The sequence below is a fragment of the Nannobrachium achirus genome (assembly GCF_963921795.1).
Source record: "Nannobrachium achirus genome assembly, chromosome: 9".
Taxonomy (NCBI): Eukaryota; Metazoa; Chordata; class Actinopteri; order Myctophiformes; family Myctophidae; genus Nannobrachium; species Nannobrachium achirus.
Genome location: NC_137818.1, coordinates 24,115,352 through 24,131,262, shown reverse-complemented (window position 1 = coordinate 24,131,262; position 15,911 = coordinate 24,115,352). Strand labels below are relative to the sequence as shown.

General features: G+C 42.6%; 1 protein-coding gene across 3 annotated transcripts in view; it reads right to left on the bottom strand.

Annotated features, from left to right (window-relative positions):
- mgll (monoglyceride lipase) overlaps positions 1–15,418 on the bottom strand; it is a 59,233-nt gene extending 43,815 nt beyond the window's left edge. For 2 of the 3 annotated variants that reach the window (XR_013962386.1, XM_080734324.1), the window contains exon 1: positions 11,779–12,186. Coding sequence is in view for 2 of the 3 variants with exons in the window: in XM_080734324.1 (XP_080590450.1) it covers positions 11,779–12,050 (272 nt within the window). In the remaining variant the exon portion in view is untranslated. Of the gene's footprint in view, positions 1–11,778; positions 12,187–15,259 lie in introns of those variants that run through there. The other variant, XM_080734325.1, reaches the window with a different exon arrangement.
- Between the last annotated feature and the right edge of the window lie 493 nt (positions 15,419–15,911).

The following is a 15,911-nucleotide window of genomic DNA, read 5'->3' as shown; positions in this document are numbered from 1 at the left end:
TATGCCCTTGTAAAATGGCCATCTGCTTGTACACTTCATAACATGAGGGGATTTATCACCTCTTTGAGACCATCATCATGCCTGCACCTCTTATAGCATGTCTTCAAATGAGAGGAGAAATCTCAGCGTGATGGATAATGTCTTTCACATGGGACTTGCATGCTTATTTAATCCAAATACATTTTATTGCCATTAAAAGTCTCATCCAAGGAACCAATTCAATTTGTTATGTGTGCACTAGTTCCCTGTATCACAGGCTGTGACGTGACCGAGTATTTCCCGGTGAACCTAAGCGCAAAGGTGGGGGTCGATGGGCAAGGAGGGTTGCGAGCTTATGAGAAACAACTAAAATAAGACCTTAAAACCTGGCGAAAACAGTTGCGTGCATTAGCGCAGGATGACGATTGACGATAAAGGAAACCGTTAAATGGAGAACATTAAATTAACTTCTGAAAAGCCTATACCATATATCTATGGCCTACACGGCCTTAAAACATGGCGAAAACAGTTGCGTGCATTAGCGCAAGATTAGATGAGGATAAAGGAAATCATTAAATGGAGAACATTAAATTAACTTCTGAAAAGCCTACACCATATATCTATGGCCTACACGGCCTTAAAACATGGCAAAAACAGTCGCGTGCATTAGCGCAAGATTAGATGAGGATAAAGGAAATCATTAAATGGAAAACATTAAATTAACTTCTGAAAAGGCTTCTAAGCCTACACTGTAGCCTACTAAAAACTAGTGAACCGCGATCTTGCCACACTTGAATAATTGTGGTTGTAAACAATAACACAGACAATATAAATCCTTAGTCTAGTTGTGGGAAGAAAAGGATATCATCGGCCGAAATAACTTTTAAATATCTTGCAATTGGCGACGAGTATCTTACTAAATCGGCAAGAGTGCCTCTCATTCTCAATACATAAAGGCTAAGCTATATAACCTCTCCATCATCAGCAATATGCGTGTTCCCCACACTCCCAAGCCCCCACCGTTGCGCTTAGGTTCGAGATTCACCGGGAAATACTCGGTCGCGGCTGTGACAGATGAAAAGGAAATATCACTTATTTTTTTGGACTCAGTTCAGTGACTTAACCACTAAGTGGTGTGCTTAAATACTTCATAACAAGAAAGATTTATTCGGTGGTACAAAGTCAAATAATCACTGTAACCAAATAGTCAACTCTTTTACCATGTGTTTGTACACTTAAATTTCCTAACATAATGGGGCGCCCGCTGGCTTGGTGGTCAAGGCGCATACCACATACTAGGCTATGATGCCTGCTGGCGTCGCCGGTTCGATTCCCGATCCGGACGACCTTTGCCAAATGTCATTCCCCATCTCTCTACCCCTTTCCTTTCAGTCTACAAAATAAAGGCATAAAAGCCCAAAAACAAATCTTTAAAAAAAGAATTCCTAACATAAGTGATTTATCTGCCATTTCGGGATGTGAATGTTGCTTGGGGGTAGAATTCACCCATGAGTACAACTGCTAGAAGTATAATCTGCTAGAACTGCTAGAAAATGATACAGCGTATAATTCTTTTCATATTTTTCCAAATTGGCTTTGTTTACTGACAACAAGGGGAAGTAACAGATAGAAATATGGTTTCTGTAAATTATTTTCCCTTTACACTGTTGAGCGATGCCATAAAATGTCTACTCTATATAGCATCTCAATGTTGCATTATTCAAATCATTTAAATACCTACCGGTATATCTATCATTATTGGAGAACTGGCCTACCAGCCCTGTGACATAGACCTCATGCATTCAAATCTGACTCATAGGCCTATCCTTGCTTTCTAACCATGGCTTCTCTGTATCACTTCTCGGTGCTGTTGTCCACACAAGCAACTGCACACACAAAGCAACTGTACCAAGCACATCAATGCCTTTATATTTATAACTTCTGATGACTGATGACTGTTTCGCAATCATATGACATTTCGCCAAGGTCAGTATGTGTTATACTAAGTTGCGCGCCAGTGTCGCTCACCAAAAATGGCAGATCTAAAACCTCACAACAAAGCCTTGTGAGTTTGTAGATCACCTGTCATTGCTTCTAAGTCAAGGTTTTCTAGTAATGAGTCAACTTTGTCATTGGTCAAAAACATAATGGCACTACTCTATGTATTCCATTCATATAGGAATCATGCACTCTTCATCATATCTCTGAACCAAGGTCAAAAACCCATGTATTCATACACTCCTCAATAGCTTTTTAGACTTTGATTATCAATTCCCTAGAGGTTGAACAGGTATCATCATTGTACCTTGTTCTGCTAACAGATGCAGCATAGAGACAGAATTTAACATAACCCTTCTATACGTCTGAATTCTTAGTTTTGCGCTGGTGTCGTGCAAACATGCAAGCTTACAATGTGTAGCACTGCGACGTGCTGAGAGCTTGTAGATCGGCTATTTTTTTGCATTACAAAAAGTATACGTTATGTATTCCACACCGTCTAATCACAGTCATGTACCCGATATGATTATTCACCACAGGAGTGTGTGTGTGTGTGTGTGTGTGGGGGGGGGGGGTATTCCACACCGTCTAATCACAGTCATGTACCCGATATGATTATTCACCACAGGAGTGTGTGTGTGTGTGTGGGGGGGGGGGGGGGGGCAGGAACCTGTAGTCCAGAACCTTGGCATGTTAATGTGCTTCCTAGACTTAGCCGTTCAGAAGTGCATGGTCAGTGCTTCTCCTCTCACGCTGTGTGTGGTGTGTGTGTGTGTGTGTGTGTGTGTGTGTGTGTGTGTGTGTGTGTGTGTGTGTGTAAAGAGAGAGAGCGAGATGCTGATTACTGGCCACTCTTTGAAGAACACCCCACAGTACTGTGTAGGTGTGTGTGCATGCGTGCGTGTGTGTGTGTGTGTGTGTGTGTGTGTGTGTGTGTGTGTGTGTGTGTGTGTGTGTGTGTGTGTGTGTGTGTGTGTGTGTGTGTGTGTGTGTGTGTGTGTAGGATAGTGGGAGAGAGAGAGAGAGATTACTGTGCTTTCTTTGAAGGGCTGCCCAGGGGACCTTGCGTGTGCTCATGTACCGTACATTCTGTACTTGAATACATTTGAGAGCTGCATACTGATGTGTGTGTATGCGTGCGTGCCGTGCATGTACTGTATGTGTGCATGCGTGTGTCCGTGTTCAGATGTAGCTATCCATGGATATCCTTGGATAACTACATCTGCGCGTGTGTTTCTGTCTGCACACACACACACACAGACAGACAGATTCAAAAGTTGGTGGTTATCTGCAAACCACATTTACCTCTAGCATGATGTTGTATATTTGTAGATGTAACATTTCTGTCCACATCGCAAGCCTTGAACAACCTCCAGGCATTGACACTAAGGCTTGCCCACCTGCCCACGGCAGGTGAATAAAACTTTCGAGCAGGTGAAGTTGGCTTTCAGGTCACCCGACCGGGCAAGTGTTCATTTGAGAGGGGACGCAACCGTCTAAAAAACACAACACAAGATATGTCTACACACCTGGACGTGGCCAGCATGCTCTGTCTGGTCTGGTCTGGGGAATATAAAATAAGAGCACTGTTTACCTAAAATGTGCTGTTTTTACTGTTGCTACACTTAAAAATATAAAAGTGTGAAACCATTGACATATTCAATTATAGCTATGTAGGTATTTGGTATTTGTATTTGGAGTTATTGAGGTATGATACTTTATCGCACAGCCCCAGAAAGTAAAGAAATAAGTGTTAAATTAAGCGGTAATTAAGCGGTAATTAAAACTTTACCATCTTATCTTCATCTTATAATGGACAATTTACTTTTCGGGCAAGTAGAACATGACCCAACGGGCAAGTGCCTCTGAGACCTTAGTGTCAACCCCTGCCTCAACTTCATCATTCACTGTAGTTGTACAGTATGTCACACAACGATACACAGAGAGTGAAAGACAGGGTGAGAGCAGTTAAAGTTAAAGAGAAAAACTTTGCATGATAGAGAAAGGAGACAAAGTTAGATTCTGGCACATAAATAATAATAATACTGGTATCTCTCAGTGTGTGTGTGTGTGTGTGTGTGTGTGTGTGTGTGTGTGTGTGTGTGTGTGTGTGTGTGTGTGTGTGTGAACACAGCGGAACTGACTGATTTTATGGTTGGAGAAATGTGTGCTCTGATGTCACATAAATGAAGGACACAGATCTTTCATTATTATGCTCCATCTACCACACACACACATTGTGCAAATGCATGACTTCTGTTTACTGACAACAAGGGGAAGTAACAGATAGAAAGATGGATTAAATTATTTTCCCTTTACACTGCTGAGCGATGCCATAAAATGTCTACTCTATACAGCATCTCAATGTTGCATTATTCAAATCACCATCACCACATGGTCAAAGTTGATCAATCAGAGACAGACAGGCCCTCAGGGCAAGCCAAGGAGTTAACTCACCCCCTGACTAGACGCAACCTGTGTGAAATCATAACAAGCAACAATACTGTCAATGAAATATACAAATTGGTCATTTCAAATGTCCCCGCTCAACTCTGGCAAGTCGACAGTATGGAATCTAACACTAATATAAGAAAATGATGTGATTTTATGTAAACGTCACATCAAGCTCACCAACTTAACTTTGAGCTTAAAATTCCTGCTTTAACTCATCGCCGACCTCTTCCAATGACATCTCCCCTGAAGCAGTGGAAAAACGACAAGGGTTCACATTCTTGCTCTAGTATCTGTATTTCATGAAATGACAGAAATGTCATATATTGGCCCTAATGGCACAATATATGAAAATGGTAGTCTTATTTTAAAAGAACCACCAACCCAGACAGATGAACTGATGGGGTGAGAGACTGGCAGAGAGAAAGAGGGAAATGGGAGATTCTAAAAGTAGAAAGAGAGCACAAGCTGACCTTGTTTGGGAAGGAAACGCCTAATCCAGACTCCATCAGCTAAAACATCAATACTGGCATGACCTACATAGATGTTCAAACACTTGTGTGTGTGCGTGCATACAGTGTGTGTGTGTGTGTGTGTGTGTGTGTGTGTGTGTGTGTGTGTGTGTGTGTGTGTGTGTGTGTGTGTGTGTGTGTGTGTGTGTGTGTGTGTGTGTGTGTGTGTGTGTGCGTGCGTGCGTGCGTGCGTGCGTGCGTGCGTGTTTTTCCTCATGTATTCACATTATGTGTAAAGGGCATTTTACATTCTTCTTTGGATCTGCAGGGTCACACTGTATTCCTCATGTGTCAAGTTTAACGAATTGTATAGAAAAACATTGACAAATTTCAACTCTTGACACAGGTGGGCATGTGCATTAGTCGAGCACAAATGCAATTTCATAGGATCGTGCCCGATTGTCCCTATGCCTGGCTGCGGCTGAATGCCCACCTCTCATAGAAAATTACTTAGTAGGTGTGTCAGTTGCTTTCTATAATGCCCATAATGCATGCTCATGGGAAAATAAGTGTGTGTGAGAGTCAGAGGGAGAGAGAGAGACAGAGACAGAGAGAGAGAGAGAGAGAGAGAGAGACTCACAGACAGTGAACTCTCACTGTGTGTTTCAGGTTGTCTATACAGTTGTGTTTATACTGTAAATAGCAAACCAGAGGACGCTGCATGGTTCTTCACAGCTCATTTGATAGAGTGATTAAGTGTGTGTGCATGCGTGTACATCCACGTACATCACATTAAACCCTGCAGAAAAATCTATCTCTCCATTTCTCTCAGAATGTGTGTGTGTGTGTGTGTGTGTGTGTGTGTGTGTGCGTGCGTGCGTGCGTGCGTGCGCGTATGTGGCTGCATGTGCAACCGCAAATGGCTTATCTATTGACAGATCTGTCAATCATTGGGGTGGCCCCTCCTCCCTAAACACATACTGATACCTTTCACCTACTTCCTTTCAGAAGCACCCTGCCCTTTGACCCCGTTATAATATAACCAGACATGACCCCTGGATACAAGGAAATGAATATTTACAGCCAAAATATTGACATTTACTAGACTCTCGAGGAATTCTATGAATGCATTTACAATGCTTTCCCTTTCTAAAGTATCACACTGTTTTCCATTGTAGGTGTTCAGTGGACACAGGCCATATCACATAATCCATTTTACTGTTTGAGTTGAACTTAGGTCAAGCAAGTTCATAAACCACAGTAATGTCCTGATCAGATCAATAAATCAGTCATTGATTCACCCGCAAGCATTTCCAATCATAGACTGAATGTGCTGAATATTTAGACCGCAATGAATGTCCCAATCGAAGGTAGCGTTGTCATTTTCTCTGTCAGTTGAATCAATTGGATTCAATCAATTGGATTAAACTTGTAAAATACATTTCGGCATCAAAGGTGTATACTAACCTTTTGGCATTAATGTTGCCACATTTCTTTTGCCTATTACAAAGGGTTTAGGGTTATGGTATAAAGGAACAATAACAGTAACTTCAGTTTGTGTTTTAATTATGAAAGAAAACATTGTAACTCAGTTTACTTTTCATATCAACAAAGTTTACAACAAACTGAGCTTAAGGAAAATGCATTCAATGCAGCTAAACAATATAGGACTATCCAACGCTGTAAAATAATAGCCTACATTAAAGTATTAATTTGTTTTCTTTTTAGTCTTCACTGTGCAGTTATTGCTCATTCCATTTTTCATTTCATGGCTCTCCTTTTCCTAGTTATACAAATATTCTGGTCTGTTCAAATGATTATTTCTCATCTCCCAGACTCTGGGCAACATGCTGATATGAATCATAGCAATCATCAGTGTGCTAGTAACAAGAACACCTTCTCATCCCCCAACTGTCTGTCTCACCAACAAAAGTTACAGAACCAATTTCTTGTGGGTGTGTCCCTATTCTGACCAGAATAATAATATGCAGTCTATATTATTTCCGTTCCAGTATTTTACTAAACAAACTCAGCAGGCATCAAACCCGTCTGGCTACTGTTGTCACAAGTCAGTGAGTCAACAGTCAGGTCGGCCTATCGCTGCAAGAGACCGGCTGTTACCATGGTTACGATCAGGTTACGATCAGTAGCAGACCTAGAAGGTTAATGATAATTACACGTTGAGCGGGATGATTAATGAAGATAAATTATGATAAATGAGATGAAAACGAAGATGATGGCATTAATTAGAGACGCAGATGATGCCAATTGATGATGAAGATAGAGATGATAGCAGTGGTGATGTTGGTGTGATAATGATGAAGATTACTGTGAAGATAGATAATGATGACAGTGTTTGTAACTGAGCATATGTATAATATGATTGTGACTGCACTTGCGAGAAGAGGAAATGCAAGCCAGATAGATATGCTGCTACTGATGATGGTGACAGCAAACAGCTATCATTGCAGGAACCAGAGCCACAGGGAAAAATATTATGACACTTGTGATAATAGATGAATTTTCTTAACTTCCTTCAAGGACCTGTTTTTAGAAGCAGCTTTGTTTGATAATTCTCAAACACAGCATCTGTCACCACGCCTGAATTTTGTATTTAAGTCATTAAAGTCATGAAATCAAAACAATTAGGCTCACACTCAGACTTAAAAAGTATTTGTTTTGTTTAAATAAAGGTGACAGATGTTTCGGCTATCCAGCCTTCATCAGTAACTCACCAGAGTGGTAGTACTAGGAGCACATTGGTAAATAGAGAGATAAGTTAATCATAACTTCATGAAACAGAATATTGGTTATAAACAACTGCACAATGCAGTATACTGTATCCCAAATACCAAGTAGCAAGCAAGGGGTTAAGTCTTACACAGCTCCAGGTTTCATGTTCTCCCACAGTTCTAATATTCTGCATCACAAAACACATTAAAATGCTAATGTGACTTGACTGGATGACTGAGTGTAATGTAGGGCTGAGCTAGATCAAAATACAATGATGACATTTAGTAATTTCGCTCATACTCTTTATGACTCAAAATGAGCGAGCAGGAAGAGTTGCCCTCAGAAAACAGGTAGATAAGGCCAGGGGAACCGGAAAATATTTAAAAGAAATGTGTACAGTAATAACCTCCAGTCTGAGGGGTTTAGGTCTGCAATTACACATAGAAGTGATTCTGACAGGTCCAACCACTTAGACCACAGAGACACTGGTTCAACAAAGAAAAAGCTGGGCAGTGCTGTGTGGATTTGAGAGAATACCATTCATGCCTGAAACACCAAAAGGCATAATCTGTAAACGGACAGAGAGTAGTAACAGAGAACATGCACAAACAGAAGCTACTGTTTGAAGTCTGTTTGGTTTTAATTTACTCCCTGCTGGGGAATACAAATGTTGCACAATGCTATGCAATATAAGAGAGACAGCCGCTGATACGAACGACCTACGGCCTGGTCGCGACCTAGGCCACGACCTGGAGGTCGTAGGTCCCGGTTCTGGAGGTCGTAGTTCGCGGTACATACTTGTTAGGTCGCGGCCGGTCTAGTTTCGCGACCCCCGGCCGTGGTTGCGCCACCTCGGTCGTCCCCGGGCCGTTGTTGCGCGATCGGGCCGTTGTTCAGCGACCTGGGAAGTCCGCGGTCGTATTTAAAAGGTCTTTTTGCAGAATATTCTAGAGCAGCAGCGCTATTCAACCTTTTGAAGCTTGTGATTGGCTGAACCGGAGGTAGGAAGCGCTCCATTGTAGTCACTTGGACCGCGCGAGGTGCACCAAAACCTATCCTTAACCCTAACCCCAACTCTAACTCTAACCCTAACCTTAACCCTAACCCCAACTCTAACCCTAACCCTAACCCTAACCCTAACCCTAACCCTAACCCTAACCCTAACCTGCCGACACTGAGTAGCTAACCTGCCGACGCTGTTGAAAACGAGCGCTCCTTCCCTTAGCAAGCGTAGAGTTTCTAAACTCGCGTCCCTTCCCTTAGCAAGCGTAGAGTTTCGATCGCGGCGCTCCTTCCCTTAGCAAGCGTAGAGTTTCTAAACTCGCGTCCCTTCCCTTAGCAAGCGTAGAGTTTCGATCGCGGACTTCCCAGGTCGCTGAATTACGACCGAGATCGCGCAAAACCTCCAGAACCGGGACCTACGACCTCCAAGTCGTGGCCTAAGTCGCGACCAGGCCGTAGGTCGTTTGTATCAGCGGCTCTTGCTGCAATATAATGCAATGTAATAACACTATTCATGTTGTGTTATGTTAGCATGACATAATATTACACTCAAGCTCAACAAGACATAGGTGAACATAGTATAACAAAGTTGTAACATGGCATAACATACTGTAAAGCCTAACACAACACATGCCTTTTCATGGATGCTTTGATTCAAAGCTCCTAAGCACTGTGGGTTCAAACAACATAAGCCTGGGTGGTCTCCACTCCAAGCAGTAAAACTCTCATACATGCTAGCAGTGGTAAACATATTCAATGTCTATGATCTAGCTATAAAACCTGCGACACAGGGTCTGTGTCACTCCACAGATGCATGCAAGCTGCAGAGCTTGTAGCACCTGTATTCCTGTAACCGGCTCTGTTAAAAAGAGCTGTCTGTCACAAGCTCACCACCAGTCAGCTCAGATGAAAACAAACAAAAAGCTCCATTTGATGCCTCACAAGATGTGTTCACACGCAAATCCTCTTGCGAGCCAGCAATCACACACCCATATGATAACACACACAAATAGTAAGTATACATGATGGACAGACATCGACAGATACACAGAATCACCCACAAAGCCCACACACACACACACACACACACACACACGCACACGCACACACACACACGCACGCACACACGCGCACAGCCGCACACACACACACACACACACACACACACACACACACACACACACACACACACACTGAGATATTTTTTTTGTGAAAAGAATACAGTCTGAGAAAAAAAACACAAACACATTGTGTGTGTGTGCGTGCATGTGTGTATTTGTAGGTGTGTGTGTGTGTGTGTGTTTGTGACCAGCAAAAACTTGAATCCAGATGTTTTCTGGTTTTCGTCTGGCACCTCTCTCTCTGCATGATGCAGGTTTATCCACATACCCACTGACACTGTGTGCATGTGGGTATGATACGATGCGTGTACATACAGTACTACTGTATATAGTATGCTGTGCCTTTATGCAAACATACATTATGTACAAGCTCTGTTATTATCTATTTCTTTCTCTTACTCCCTCTGCAGGAAACAGGTATGCCTTTGTGCACAATATGTCTTTCTATATGAACAGGACGTGTGGACATAAGCTGTTCATATGCGTGCCTTTTATGCAAACACATGTGCATGCATGCAGGGCAAGCTGTAACTCTGTTTTATTAGGTGTGCATTGCATTTCATACAGTGCCTCACACCACATGTTGGAGGAAGAGTGCAGTGGATTAAGGAGGTTAGGGGCAGAGGGGCTTGCAATAGAAACATACACTGTAAGATCCTGAGAGTGTCAGAATTGACCTGCGAGTTAACTATTTTCACCCTGGTGTTTTATTTTGGGCATGGCAATAGGCGAAGAATTTCAAATATTTTCAATTTTTTCTTTTAAATAGAAGAAATAGCAGGTCTACAATGGATTGCAATGTGACATATATATTTGAAAATGGGGCATAACTGGTTAAATTGACATGATGTTGCAGCATACTGTACAGCAGAAAACATCCCTAGCTATTAGAGATGAGAGAATGCTAGACAATACACTATAAGCTCTGGTGTCTTATTCTATAAGTTTAATTTAAACCAGGTGGAACCACTGAGCTTGACATCTTGCCCAGGCAGACCTGGCAAGAGCAGCATTGACTTCACACATGTTTGCAGTAGCGCATAATGCGAATTGTCAGAGAAAATAAATCAAATAGAAATTGTAGGCAAACGCAAAGTCAAAATTACTGCACAAGCATCTCAAAGTCTGTGTGGTCCAATAGCACAGTGGTTCTCAACCTGTGGGTCGGGACCCCCACATGAGTTGACAGTGAAGTGACAATTTAAGGACTTTTAAGACCTTACAGGCTCAAAGCGAGGCGTTGTGAGCTTGAAGATCTGCTAGTATTACAATATTTATCGGTGGAACAGAAAATGTAACGCCTCAACTCCTACATTCATCAAGTGATTATCAGGGTGGGGGATCCCCGGTTCAAATATGATTATTTTGGGGGGTCAGGGCTTGAAAAGGTTGTGAACCACTGCTTGAATAGCAGACCACCAAGTATATCGGATAAACAAATAACAGTTCTTTATTAAATGTGCCTCAATTTCCTTCAGGAGGCCCCTAGGGCAAAACATGTCTATATAGAATATTACTGGCAATACTTATATTTCATTCTGACACTGGGTCATGGAAGGAAGGTCTTTGACATACATTGGCTCTTTTGTCTTTAACTGTGTGGGTCATGACCCAATAAGATGAAGACCAATTCAGGACTCCTCTGAAAGTTTTATGAATCCTAGTCATGGGATAAGAAATGTGTTCTCGTTTATATTTAGGTCATGGGCTCATGAGGGGCTGAATAAGTTGGCCTGGGGTCTCTATAAAGGAGTGGGGCATATTTGCTACGAGTATGAACTAATATAATTTAGGACACAACCAGCTGGGTACAGCTTCATTCCATAATAATGTCACGTTTATGTAATACAGTAGTACTAGCTACGCTATTTATCACTTCAAAGTCAAACCATACAGGCAAGTCAAGCTGCTAAAACAGAGACAGAGTGTGAGAGTTTGTGTGGGTAATGGTATAAGCATCCATCTTCCCTTTCAACAACAACACAACAGAAGCAGCAGCAACGTTGTTTACATTTGGACAACACCACCACCACCACACTGACCTCGGCGGAGCCTCCGGCTCCCAGTAGCGGCAGAACAAGTGCAGCCCGTCGGCGTTGACGAAGTGCTTGAGGTCGTCGTAGGGGACCCCCTGGGGGCTGCTCCTTCGCGGAGCTCCCTGCTCCGGCATGGGGGCGGCGGGGGAGGGAGGAGGAGAAGACAGTACGCCGAGGAGCCGCTCTGCAACATAGACACGCAGCACCGATAAGACACCGTTGCTGTACAGATAGGAGAAGCCGGCGACGAGCAGGCAGGTGGCGGTCACTGCGTTCATGTTGCTGCTGCTGCCGTCGCTGTCATTCGCTCTCAGTCATTAATTCATAGAGAATGCACTTCACACACAGCGGCGGCAGGTAAGGTAAGGTATAGCGGCGCCGGCGGCTCGGCTCTTATGATGATGATAATCTCTCGTGTCGTTAAAACCGGCGCGCGCGTGCACGGTGCACGCGCCAGGAATGTTTATCTGGAGCTAGGCTACGTAGTGACGTCACCACGTGCCAAGCTCTCCACTGCTGCGGTCAGTGAGTGCCTCTCTCTCTCTCTCTCTCTCTCTCTCTCTCTCTCTCTCTCTCTCTCTCTCTCTCTCTCTCTCTCTCGGTGCCGCGCGCATGCTCTCCCCCAACACGCACTGTACCTCTACCCCCCGCGCACGTAAAACGCACACATCTCCCACTGCCATGGCATGCGGCATGCCCGTGGCACAGTGTCGCAGATGACCTCTCTTTTCAAGTGCATAATGAAATGGCATGTAGAGCACAACTCTCTCTCGTGTAGCCTTAGGCTACGAGGTTTAACTAAGTTTGACGCGTGTGCATTCATTCAAATTAGGTCCAGAGCTATATTTATCTTTAGATATGCCATTCATTCAAATTAGGTCCAGAGCTGTACTTATCTTATGCCAATCCATTTATTAACATAAAACAAAATTGCCAACCTGCACAGCACATGAAACATGGTCGAGTGTTTGCTTCCTTCATCATTTCACACACCTGGCTTCAATCACTGCCAGGTTTAAATCAAATGAGTTCTCACTTCTCAGTAATCTGAGTAAAAATGTCATTACAGTATGGCCACACCAATCATTTCAATAATAAAGAAAACAAAACTAGATAGACGCAATTGGAAATTGAAAGTGTGGTTGCCATGACACACTTGCAAATAAATATCTCTGTATCTGTCAGTCCTATTTGAGCGTGTTATCATTCTGACCTTGTCCCTTTTATAGACCTACCCATATGGAGATCATCAATATTAAGCCCATATCTTGGAATGCCCATATATGGACATACTGTGTCAGTCTCATGTGGTCTATGATGTCAGACATCTATGATGTCAGTCATCTATTTGGGAAAAGTTTAATTTTTAATTGTGTGTGTGTGTGTGTGTGTGTGTGTGTGTGTGTGTGTGTGTGTGTGTGTGTGTGTGTGTGTGAGTGTGTGTGTGTGTGTGTGTGTGTGTGTGTGTGTGTGTGTGTGTGTGTGTGTGTGTGTCTCTCCATATATGGAGCTGACTATCATCACCTGGACCTCCATGAAGATCATGAGATTCATGACACTGATCTCATCAAACCCCTTGATAGCTGACATGGAGACGAATGGACCATCACTTAGATCTCTATAAATGGAGCTGGCCAATACCTCCTACTTCTGACACCACAAACTCCAGATATGGATATAGCTCCATATATGGATATATGGTCTATGCAGTCAATGGGGAAAATTAATTCACTAATAATTTAATAGCAATTAAACTATTAGGCTACAACTTTTCTCTACATAAAATGTAGAGTGTGTGGCGCCAGACTTTTGGTCACTCTTGAACACTGCATGCCCTTAGGGCAACCACACTAATAAACAAAACATTTATTTTGGCTCCCAACAAGTAGCCTACCACGGTGGCACCTGCTCAAGATAATAATAGCCCCATGTAGTGATGAGTGGATCCCATTTTTGTAGGTTTAGTGCAGATGCCGCCTGGTAGGCCTACAGGAAGTGAAATGCTGTATTTCAACAATGGAGAGGGGGTTCCAGTCAGAGACTTTCTACAAAAATGTATTTTGATTATTTTCTAGAATCAAGCCATCCAGGATCCTGGTGAATCATGACCATAAAACATTTGGTGCTGTGAACAGAAGAAGAAGAAGAAGAAAAAAAAGAAAACGCTAAACAAAGGGTAGGCTATTATTAAATGTAGTGCATGGGCTATATCATAATAAAAAAAATCTAATAGCCTAGGTCTATATTTTTTCACAGAATCAAAGGTTTTATGGTCATGATTCACCAGGATGCTGCATGGCTTGTAATTTATATAAATAGGCCTATTTTTGCAAAAGTCAATGGGAAAAATGAATGGTTGATTTTTTTAGTGGCACCAGTAAACCACGCCCACTGCGGTCAGTGCCTCTCTCTCTCTCTCTCTCTCTCTCTCTCTCTCTCTCTCTCTCTCTCTCTCTCTCTCTCTCTGTGTCTTCCACACACTCTCTCGCTCTTTCTCACGTTTAAACCTCGAGCCCCCCCTCCCCTGCCCGCGCACGCAAACCCACATCCCCCTTTGACAGCCGGCATGATCGCCCCTGTCACTGGCAGCATCGCAGTCTCGCAGATGACTTCTCTGGCATGATTTCAAGTGCATAATGTAATCTAATGTAATGGCAACTGTAATGGCAACTCTCTTTTGTGAGTAGCCTACCACATGGCACCGTGCTGAAGATAATAATAGCCCCATGCATGCAGTGATGTCCGACTGAGTGGATCTCCTTTTAGGTTTAGTGCAGATGCCACCTGGTCCTGGTAGTGTTATAGCCTACGTCCTTTCTTGTCTTCTAATCTTTAGCCGAATTATGGCCTTAATTATGTTAATGTTTATAAATTAACTTTAACATGGGCTATATAATAATATAATATTGTTTAATTGTTATTATTATTATTATTATTTATAAGCTTATGTTGTGAATGATTAGATTATGACTCGATATTAGATTAATCCGTATAGCCTCAAACCAATGTAACATTAACCTGTCAAACACCACTTAAACCTAGCCATAAATTACTTAAACCCAGATCTAGTCTTACTGAAACGGACCTGAGGAGTTACTGTAGGCTACTTGTTTCTTTTTTCCATCTATAGGTTGCAAGGTCGATCTAAAAGCACACAGCGAGTCACAATGCAAGCTTGTAGCCTATGTAGATCGTAATTTCTTGGCAAATGGTCCCCAAAAAATAGGGATGCTGGGGTTTGAGTGGTTAAGCGATCATCACATCAGACAAAAATAATTGCTGCCGTGCCGACTGCGCGGCATCAATGCATTTTACAGACATAATTATTAACGTTAATAATTGCAGTTATGCTTTTTTGAACGTAAGTATAGGCCTATCAACTGTCAATCTATCTAACTACTGGTAATTATGTTTGAACATTCCTATAGCATAATCATTCATGTTGAAGTATTGCAAATGTTGAATGCAGGAAAGTTGATCGACCAACCTGCAAAGACGCTTCTTGGAAGTTGTAGCTTCTTCTTTGACTTGTCACTTCACTTGTCACTTCTCAGTTTCTCTTTCTTCCTCGTTTTGTCTCTCTCTCTCTCTCTCTCTCTCTCTCTCTCTCTCTCTCTCCTTTATCTGCCCTTCTTCTTTCGCTTCAGCTTTCTGGGTTTTAATCTGCGCGGTATTCAACTGATGCTCCGCTGTCGGCGCCTGTTGAGGGAAGAATGTAGTCAGAGGCGTTTTGGGGAAAGAGCAAGACAGCCTCTGACTACATTCATGTCGCGTGGCGCGACCGGGTATTTCCCGGTGAATCTGTGCGCAACGGTGGGGGCTTGGGAGTGTGGGGGACACGCACCACTGACTATTGCTGATGATGGAGAGGTGAGCTTTTATGTATTATGTTATGTAATGTAATCTTCCGATTTAGTAAGAGACCCCGTCGCCAATTGCAAGATATTTAAAAGTTATTTGGGGCCATGAAATCCATTTCTTCCCACAACTAGACTAAGGATTTATATTGTCTGTGTTATTGTTTACAACCACAATTATTCACGTGTGGCAAGATCGCGGTTCACTAGTTTTTAGTAGGCTATTAGTGTAGGCTTAGAAGCCTTTTCAGAAGTTAATTTAATGTTTTCCATTTAATGATT